This window comes from Aptenodytes forsteri, unplaced genomic scaffold, assembly GCF_000699145.1.
Source record: "Aptenodytes forsteri isolate BGI_AS27 unplaced genomic scaffold, ASM69914v1 Scaffold92, whole genome shotgun sequence".
Taxonomy (NCBI): domain Eukaryota; kingdom Metazoa; phylum Chordata; class Aves; order Sphenisciformes; family Spheniscidae; genus Aptenodytes; species Aptenodytes forsteri.
Genome location: NW_008794581.1, coordinates 1,876,258 through 1,887,356, shown reverse-complemented (window position 1 = coordinate 1,887,356; position 11,099 = coordinate 1,876,258). Strand labels below are relative to the sequence as shown.

The 11,099-nt window shown below is 36.6% G+C and overlaps 1 protein-coding gene across 1 annotated transcript in view; it reads right to left on the bottom strand.

Moving 5' to 3' along the window:
- ADAMTS6 (ADAM metallopeptidase with thrombospondin type 1 motif 6) overlaps nt 1-10,141 on the bottom strand; it is a 165,809-nt gene extending 155,668 nt beyond the window's left edge. Inside the window, exons 1-3 of the mRNA XM_009272491.1 lie at nt 10,045-10,141; nt 8,860-9,224; nt 2,607-2,775 (exon numbers count right to left, since the gene is read on the bottom strand). Coding sequence (XP_009270766.1) covers nt 2,607-2,775; nt 8,860-9,224; nt 10,045-10,141 — 631 coding nt within the window. The remainder of the gene's footprint in view (nt 1-2,606; nt 2,776-8,859; nt 9,225-10,044) is intronic.
- Nucleotides 10,142-11,099: the final 958 nt, after the last annotated feature.

Sequence of the window (11,099 nt, the reverse complement as noted above, 5' to 3'; positions counted from 1 at the left end):
GCTTGTAGAATGCTTCATCCGCCTCTTTATCCTGGTTGGGTGGTCTATAACAGACTCCCAGCAGGATATCTGCCTCGTTGGCCTTCCCCCTCATCCTTACCCATAAACACTCGACCGTATCATCATCACAATCATTGAGCTCTAGACAATCGAAACACTCCCTAACATACAGGGCCACCCCAAACATTCTTACGTCTAAATGATTAAAATCTAATGTAGGTTATGAAAGTCTATCCCATGTTCTTATCTGAATCTCCCTGCCTCTCCAATTCTTCTCCAATTCTGTCCATCACTTGCTCATCCCAACCAATTCTGATCATCCTTTCACCAAATTCCCACCCCACTTTCTGTCAATTATTGCAATCTTTCTCAGAAAGGTCAGAAATAACACTCCCCTTTTCTCTATCAACACTTAAAAATCCTGACTACTTCCCTGATACGGAACAGGTACACGATAAATTTAGGTCTAGATTACAGTAAGGGAAACTTGCCAGAGCATGAATAGTGGCACAGCTACACAAGCAGATTCCTCCCAGCATATTACACTGGCAAAATTGTTCTGAAGGTAAAGCTAAAATCAGTTTCCAGACAAAATAAATTATATAGTGCCAAAAGGCAGCTACAGGTTTGTTACAACTGTGTTTTAAAACACAAAATTGGACTTCTCAAAACTTCCAAAACCAGTCAAATGCCCCAAAGATTCCTGTAAACCTGGCTTTAGTCCTACGGTCTGAAAGCTGTGAAAAGTAATATTTGATTTTATTTTTTAGATATTCTGGGGATGCTTTGGATGCCATGTCACTTTGGGATAAAGCTGCAACAGTGCTCAGAAAACAAGTTCAAAACATTTTGGTACCCATGAGGAGTACATTAAAATAGCACGTCATCTGGAAAAGTAAGACCTTGCAGTTTTGGGGGAGAGCAAATTTTTTTCAGAAATTTCCATGGAGTGGAAGTAGTATACAGAACAACAGGAAAAGGAGAAACTGAGATGAATGAGCATGATAGTAGTCTCAGGCTTGCAAAAAGCAGTGCTTTTGTACTTCAATAATTAAGGACTTTAGGATGTGACAGATATGAAAGCTCAGGAAATGTGCAGGAGCTTCCAAGAGCAAAGGCAGGATCAAATATGCAAAGGAATAAATGCTGAAGATTACTGCATGTTTCACAAAAAATGCACGCAAGATGCATAGCCATGATCAACCCATGACCCATAGGACAGACACCACCAGAACAACTGAATGCAGCCTGACCAAACTAGCTGCCACTGCTTCATTCTCACTTGGAGGAGAATGACTTCCTAAGCATTAATCTAGAAGATAACATCTGGCAGAGGCCAATATCCTTTCTTTTTCTGGGGATATAATAACGGTAAAAATTGCATCATCCTGCATTTCATAATCCTTCCACTTATTTCAAGAGGCTTAAGTGACAGCTTTCCCTACAAAATGAACATACATTAGTACTCTTATTTTACAATCAGTTAGCAGGCAGTAATAGTTAGGAGACTTGTTTTGCAATATTAGAAGCATTTAGATGGAATAATGCTTCCAAACTAAAACAAGTTACATACATAAAGTCTGACATTCCCTAAACACAGTTAACTGAAACACTCAGGAAAAACTGTTTCCCAACCATGGGCCTTCATAGACAACCTGTACTGTAAGTTTAGTCAGCTGGTGCCAGTAAAAGTTACAACCTCCAAAAGAAGCTGAAATAAGTCACATCAATGAACAGTGATATTACTTTAAGATTAGTATTTGTCACCCTGCCCTGTGCACTGAATCTCATAGAATACAACTGTCCAGGACTGAACTTTTAAGAACAAGCTATTTCTGAGATATAAACAAATGACAAGGTTAGAACATTTTTCTATCATGTAAAAACCCCATTATTATAGTGCTCTAAAATAACTTGTCAGATTTACTACATGCTGTCTTCAAGAAGTTAGTTTTCAGCTTCCGTTTAAGCAAGTGAAAATCATGTCAAAGAGTACTTGAAAAGTGTATTTGTGGAAGTTAAAACTGCTTTACAAAGAAAATATCTCTCAATCAAAACTGTATAATCCTCCCCATAGGCACCTGTAAATTACATATTCAACTATTTCGGAGTAATGTTAACCCACTGAACCAAAAGCCAGTATCAAAACAGCACAAACCTCAGTAAACGAGAAAGATGTGGACTCCAGTTCCAAATGTATTACTAATCATAATACATTTATTGCATGTCAAGTTTCCTCAAATGAGATGGAACACTTACTAAACATTGAGCTGTAATACTTAAGTCATTCAATCATGCTTTCCAATTGGGGAACAAAGTACATTTATCACACATTTTGAGGAAGCCTGTGCTCATTACTACCACTCTACACAACACAGGCATAAAACAAGACTTACTCCCAGTGTCTCAGTTTTTGAAAGACACTATACTCTCGATCTAAATCTGGAAAAAAAAGCAAAACTACTTTTCAACAAGGCACATTACATCACCCTGGAGGATTCCCATTACTACATTTTCCACTCTGTCTTACATATGAACCAAGCAAGATTTTAAAATACATTTTAAGTTATAATTTTTTAAAAGGAATGACACTCATACTCATTTACCTGAGACTCCACAGTGACTGTGATCATAGAGAAGTTGCTGGTGCATGGTAGATTTTTTGTATATAACATGAGGATGACCGTTCTCATAATTAAAGTTACTAGAATCTTCTGTTATATTCCTTAAAGGCTCAATAAAATACTCTTCATCTTCTGTAGCAATGACTCCATGCTTAAAGAATAAAATAAGAAAATAAAAACTTGCAAAAGACAATATAAAACTCCTATTAAAAAACTTAACTTTAAAAAACGTTTGACTATCATCTATCTCTGTGAAGAAATCCACAACTATAAGTCAACACAGAAAACAATGCATGAGCCAGCTCTCCTCCACTGATTTTAGAAGGAGCAGGACTAAGCACCTATAAGCAACACAATAAGAAATGAATAAAAATATCATTGCCCTATTTCTGGAGTTCTTTCCCATCATTTTTGGTGGATGTAGTAAGACAGCAAGATATATTCTTGGTATACGACAAATAATCTCTTCACAGAGATGTTCCAAAAATACTTGATTCATATCCATTAAAAGTGACGCCAAGCCAAAATGCTCTTGCTCAAATGGTGAGACCAGTATCCCTCTGTGACGCCATACCGGTAGATGCTTAAAGCCACATACTGCATCAAAGAAAAACGGCATGAAGGATTAATTTAAGAACATATATTCAGGGAAACCATTCAGAATTTTACATCCAGATGCTTAATTCCAAAACTGAGCTAGTTATTAAAATAAAATTATTAATATTAACTTAGGATACACTACTTACAAAGCATTTATTCCTTAAAAGGCCTTGCCACAAATCTGGCAAATCCAAGTTGGGGCAGACTGTGGACTAGACCTCATTCTCCATAAAAAATGAACATTTTTTTCCTCATACTGCAGTGCAGAATAGTAGATATTCTATTCTCATAACTTTCACATTTGTGAACTCAGCTTCTTCCAAGCAGGAAGTGGTTTATGGAAGAAAGGGGAGATTTCAGGCCAACTATGCAATTTCCTGAACCTTCAGCAATTAAAACTGAACTTTAGCAGAAAATCCAGTTTTGGGATCCTTTCAGATATGGAAATATTGGGGAATAAGCCCAGACAGACTCCTACACCTATATTTGCTAAATAAAAAATTCTGGTATCCGTATCTAGAAAATTGTTTCTACACCAGGAGAAAGAGCTACTCATCAGGTAGGATACTGGAAGCAGGAACTTCTGCGTTCATATCCTGATTTGATGAATCACAGATTTCTACCACACCTTTGATCTGTAAAGCAAGTACTATGCATGAGCCTTTTTTTAAAGGGGTTATTTTTTCCTCCAATGAGACCTCTATGATAAGACTATTTGCTCCTTATTTGCTCTAAATATCCTAAAGTTGTTTCTAAGATCAGGGCTTGCCATTGTACTCTTGGTCAAAGCTCTTGTCGTGCTGCTGGTTTGTACATCAAATGCCTGCTGTTCTTCACTCCTGGAATAACTGGATTTCAGTAACAACATAAAACTCACAAAATAAAAAATCCTGTATAACACATCAGAAAGAACAGTGTTTTTCAAATATAACCCTATTATAATTTTGAGAATATATGTATGAACACACTGCAGCTTTCAATTACACATTCCTTACATAGTGACTGTAATAGTAAGTGTTCCTCTTCAGTGGTATTTTTCGTTATGAACTCAATTATTTACTTGAAAGGTAACATCAGGGTCTATATTCACCTGGAAGATGCTGGTATCAAATTCCTCTCACAATGCCTTCTTGTTACTTGGAGTCTAAGATTTTACTAGAAAATAAATAATTTACTGGTACACTGCTGCTTAAATAGTATTGAAAATATAAAGCAAATTGTAGCTGGGTTTGCCAGATGTGCAGAAAGAACCTTGACAGTCTGGACTGCATCCAGTCTGGATGTCAGACATCTGGGTTCAGGCGAATCCTGAGCCATTGTAAGCTCTGGTATTATGTTCCCACAGGAAAAGAGTCCTGCAGAGTGGTTCTGGCCAACACCATCAGGATGTCTGCTTCATGCCAAGCCTGAGGAGACAGAGGTACCATCCAACCTGTGGCTCTGTCTCTGCAACAGAGCAGGTCTTAACCTAAATCTGATTACTCCAGCGCATACATCCTTCATGTCTGTACTCAAGTCCAGCCAGGTTAACAAGTCTAAGCACGAATGAGACATTTACATTGGATACTGAAACTGATAGTTTTAAGCAGTGAGATGACCTCAGTGGGAGTGAGTGAATTCAGATGCCATAAACAACACTTAACTGCAGCATTAATTCTCTATACAAGTTGCATATTTGCAGGAGCAAATACGCAAAAACTATTATGAATGTCTGCAAACTATGATCACACTTCCTTCAGGTACCAGCAGTGAAAAAGGTTAGGAGAGTATCACTAATTTTTCCTATGCCTAGCTGACATCTGATCTCATCTGCCCGAACACTATGGTGGTTTAAGAAAAGAGAGATTTTAATAACATTTAGTTGAGGAACTGCAAATAAATTTTAACTTACTCCTACCACCAAGTAGTCAGAACATGTATGTGGTCAGTTGCTGCAGCAAGCCAAGTGATTTGATAAACACTGGAAATGCACTTGCCCTGCATATGCCTTTCACATAAGCCTGGCATACATATACCATTTTAAACCTAACGTATTAATTTTGCTTGCCAACAAAACTGTTCTTCCAATATTAAACTTATGCAAGTGGTCTTGTTGGATCACAGTGACTGATTTTTAAGAAGCACTCTGAATTCTGTACATAAAAAGTACCTATGTCAGTGACAACCAGCATTTATTCTGAATTTAGAAAATTCATGTGGCTAGAGATACTTCCATTGTATATGCATTCAGCAATGTCTGATTAATAAATAGTGGGAACTACACTATTATATACAAACCAACATTCTAAACCCTGCTTTTGGCTTATAATCTACTATTTGAGCAAAACATAACTGCAACTGAAAAGGGAGATTGAAATAATGCCCTTTTAAAGCATTAGAAGTAATTAATTTTATTTTTTTTTAGTTTTGCTATTGTATTTGAACAGTTTGTAAATTAAACTTCTGCTCCAAAGCATAAGAAATATCATTAAGACATAATAATGACCAACAAAAGTTTTTGACAAAATACCATGAATTTAAGAAACAAGCTGAATGCCCCAAGTAGGTTACTACAAGCAACATTCCCAAGATTATTATCTAAAACAGATTGTTTGAGGTCCTGCGTTGTCCAATCCCACTACAGACTGCCAACTACTGCTAACATATATAAGGTCTGGATCCAGCAGTTTGACATGCTCAGACAAATCTGTGAATCCACATGGAGTTCCCCTGAATTTGTGAAAAGGAATCTTCTTCTGTCAGGCTGTCCAGCTGGGGCCTTAACCTCCTTCAGATGGGGGATGTCTTGTCAGTCGCAGAAGCAAACTGAATTATAGAGGACAAGTAAGTGCATGCCTTTTCCACACGGTACCACTGTTTTACAATTTCTCCATGCCTTGAACCTTTCTAGACTTTATGCTTCATCCATTTTTAATATAAAGTAGTAGTAATGGAAACTTTTGAAAACGTGTCAGTGTGGTTCAGTATGTCTACAGCTGGCTATACACTTCAGTGTGTTTTTATGACTGAGAAAAAATTTGCATTAGCTTACTGCATTCTTAAAGATGAAAAAAATAGTGACCTGGCCTGAGACAGTACATCATGGAATCTAACAAGACACCTTAAAACTAGGACAATTTTCTGAATACTAAGTCTATACTGTAAATATATATTAGTACCAAAGAGAACTCCAAAGACACTGATCTAGAACACTAAATCCTTTCCAATATAATTTCTGATCTTTATAATTATTTTATAAATTAGACATTATTTTACATATGATTCAAAAATACCATACTATATGCAATTTATAATCCATAAAAGTAGATGCATTCTTTATGGTAGAATCAGCTTTCAAATGAGCTAATTTAAGAAGAATATGAGTAATTTGTATATATATGAATTCATGTATAGTCTTCCAGCAAAATAATTCCTCCTTTAACCAAGTAAGGTCATGCTTTTAGCCACAGCCTACTTCTTGTGCTTTCTTTTTCACTTCTGCTTGGATGGAGACATCTGTGCTACCCAGCACAAATGCTACTCAATGCACAGAACTTCACATGCCATGGAAACACTTGGCCTTTTATATTAAACATTTCCTTGGAACCACAGTAGCCTCAAAATGTGATTTAACCTCTCATTCACTTTCCTAATAATAATCACTTTCTACACATTCTGAAGTATTTAAAACTACTGGGCTTTTCAGCTCAAAATGAGAAGATTTGCTACTGTGGAAAACTTGTTTGAGCACTCAGTGAAGAGCTTTGACACCTGGCAGAGGACAGAGGTGGGTCAGAATGTAAGAAGTTTGGTTTCTACTCGATTCCACTACTATGAGTTCCAAAACTTTTCTTAAGACTTGCTCCCCTCAGAATTAGACAAACTTCCTTTCCTTGCGGTGAAGTTCTTCTCTCTTCAGCCAGTCTACCACTGTTTCTTCTCTTCTTTCCTTCAGTATGACATACTGAGCTTAGGCGATGCCTCAGCCTTGTTGCTTGCACCCAACATCCAAAGGCCCCAAAATGCTGCTCGTTGCCGGCTCTTTCATGAGAGGGCCAAACCTGCAATCCATCCACAAATGTAACATCCACTGGAGTAAATATGAGTTTGGAAGCCAGCAAGCCTGCTGGACAAGACCTTCAATTTCCTCACATGACTGCTCACTGGATTATAGAGCTTTCCTCATAACTTCAGACAATTTATAGCATAATCAGGGCCCAGCAGATGGAAACTGCTGGAATGAAACTTCAGTAAGTAGCAGCCTGTAATTCTGGGGCACTTTGTAATGAGAAATATAGAGGGAGAGGCTGAAATAGGAAACAGTGACAGGGAAATGAACTGACGGCTTGTCACTTTTATTATAACGAAACTGAGAGAAAGCCCTCTTTGCACTAGAACTCATCTCAGATGCTACAAGTGTTCTTCAAAGTCATACAACTTATGTTAATTAGATCATGATCTCACCTGACCACCCCGAATAACTAAACAGAATAATTCAAAACATTCACTAAGGGGAAGAAATTTGACTCATTTGGCAATACTGAAGCCTAACAGGACAACTGGAATAAATGGAATGATTAAATTTCGCTTGTGAATAACACTCACTGTTAAAGATTACTACTTGTTTTAGAGTTAAACTTAAATGACTGGCTTTGAGACAGATGTTAATCAAGGACTATGCAGAATGTGACTGGCAGTCTCTTACAGACCAACAATCAGACTGGAAAATACGACGAATGCCTTAAGCACAAGATATTCTGAACTATCACTAATTCTAAAACAAGTAATATTGTCTTTAATATTCACTGCCAATTGCTTTATTAAACCTGTTCTAACCAGCAGATGTATAACAAAATATTCATCAGTAGGACTCATCATTTAAAAGTAACTCTGTGATGGATTTATCTGAAAGTTTTTAAATTTTTGTGTTTGTCTTCTAATTTCTGTTGGGAATAAAAGAAGCTTTTTCCCATGCAAGTACTACTGTCATGTGGTCAAGAGATTAACAGTAAAAGAAGAGATGAGAATAAAAGAGATGAGAATTTTTAAACCTACTTTTAAATGCAACTGTTTACAATTTGTAAACAAAATATTTCTAAAATACTTCTAATTATTTTCTGATGCTGGCACTTGCAAAGGATCTACTTTTCTCTTCACTCTCTGAATTTATAGCAACGATGACTTCCACACCAAGCAATTCCTCTTCTCTGTTATTTACTCAAAGTTTCTAAACCCAAATTCTCAGAGACAGCAAGCGGGTGTTCAGTTCAATCAATGTCTCTCTGGAGAGATTCAGCATCCTAAAGGATCCACTGTTTCCTCCTCCCAGTTCCTTGAGCTTGCAACATTTTTGTAACCTGTAAGGATCTCAGCACAGACCTAATCTTGCAGCCCTAGTGCAGACACTGTAAACACTGAAAATGTTGCCTGCTAAAGGACTACAGAATTGGGTCTTAGTACTTACAATTAAGCTTGAAAAACTGATGACTACTTTTCCCCAGGACCCAGATCAGGTTTTAGGGGTTTTCTGCACCTTCCTGTCTGCTTGCTTCCTGCAGGGACTCAAAAAACTGAAAGATATGCCAATTAAGATCATCTTCTGTAATTTAAGAGGGACAAGCACACTATTATAGTAGAACATGTAATGTGCACTTACCAGACCATTGCAGTTGCTTAAGGCCACTTTAGTTGTACTGTGTTGGTCTTGCAAATATCCTGTGTAATGACAGTGGTCTAAAAAATCATGCTTCCATTGCGGTCCATCTTTCCCCCAGTATTCAACTGTAAAATGTCTGGACACCAAATCTGTGTTGAGAGTCAGGTTTAAATGAAAGTGCTTGCCATAGGCAGAAAGTTTAAAAAATAATTTAGATGCTGCCAGTTCTTGGTCATAAGGGTCTGTGCTCCTCCTCCTTCTTGAGGGTTTAGCATTTTTCACAGTAAAGCTGAGGAAGGCTCCATTTTGATCAACCCTTATTGGGATTGTTAGTTGGTAGTGTTCAAGGTAAGACAGGAATTCCTCTTTGTAATCACAAGGTAAGACAGTCCAGGGAGTGGGCATAGAAGAGAAGAAAATATAACAGGAAACAACAAGTAGTAGTATAACCATAAACCATACTTGGCTAAATCTCATCACCCTCATGAGTAAAAGTCATTTTCAGGTAAACGCAAGATGTAGCGTTTTACTACATAAACCAAAACGTTCTTTTCTTTCTTTTTAAGTCAAGAAAATGTGTTCAGTTTCCTATTAATTTGATGTCACTGGAAATACAAACATTTTTAACTACATATCTTTTCCTATTTACCCAAAATATGTAAACATTTGGGGCTAAATTCTAACCTAAGACAGACACATTCTTCCCAGTGATACCATTCAAAGACAAAAGCTATTAGATCCATCTGCAAGCATAAAAACAGTAGTAATGGAAAGTATTATATTGTAAAAACTTGTAAACAGCTCTTCATTTCACTAAAAACCTGTAAATGTTAATGGATCGAAGTAAGATTAGACCCTTACTTCCTAGTCTAAAAACATGTTAATGTTGTTATGGCAAGTCTCTAAACTATTATCAAGTACAATACTTTACTACATTTAATTTGCAAGGCTTTCCTACAGTTAAAGTAGACAGAAAGAAATTGAAACAAAAAATTTAATCAGATTTGCTGTATTTAAACTTCCACAACAATGAATCATGATAAAACTAAGAGCAGAGCCCATATGATCTTATGAATTATATAAACGTGGTTTAGAAAATATTACCCAAATGCAATGCAAAAATAGATGCTTCTTGTCATCTCAATAGATGCATCTCATCATCAGCTACAGAGGTCGGACCCCTACCTTGAGAACTATATGAAAGCCTGTTGACACTGTGAAATTCTGATGAAACCATGACTAGGCTCAAAATCCATGTCCACGTCTTCCAAAAAATTTCCATAATTTAGAAAAACAGAAAGCTCTTTTTTTTTCCTCCTTGGAGAGCTACCTGTGTGCTATCGAGTTAACTCCACTCCAGAATCGCACCATAACAGGTATATTTATTTTATACTACTTCCAAATTAACTATTGGAGGTTCCACTTTTTGACAGGTATTCTTTTCCAACAACCTGTACTTTCTTCTATATCTGCAGTCATTTTCTCAATTCAAAACAAGTATTTGTAAGATTCCTTAAGATATCAGTAAGACGTTAGACTGGATAGTTACTGAACTTGCTCCATTTCTTTTCCTGAAAAACAAAAGAAAGTAAGTCAAGGCAAATTCTTCCTACTAAAACAGATCTATACTGCAAAACACTAAGCCATCATAGTGAACTACACAATGCAACATTTTGAAATAATATTCAACCATTCTCACTTTTACTGTCCAAGGTCACAATCTTACAAAAACCATGAATTACCATTAACCTTGAACAGCAAATCCATACAGCTTAAGATGCACATATCGACTTTATGTTAAATAGGTGTAAGGATTCATAAAATCAAGGTTTCTTGTTGCTCAGATACTGTGTTCAGACTTGTTCCAGCTATAATTAATGCTATGCACTCATTGATTTCAGCAGTGAATAACTAGACCCAATACACTGGTAGACAAAGGAAGAACCTGGGAAAGAATCCAGAGTACAGTTATCTGATCTTTCTGCAGCATGTATCTTGTTATTACTTGGGCCTGGGTTCTGCTTATGCAGGCAGAATTCTCATTCACTTAAATGGGAATGCTGCACGTTCTAATACCAAAGAACAAATTTCAGTATCTGAAGCTATTCATCATACACATTCTGATTTTTCAAATATTTGTTGTCAAAAATGTTTTTATATATCTTAACTACAATTTGATGTAGTAGAATATATTTTTATTTTCATTTTGCAGGTCACGGGATTGAGCAAATAACGTGTTA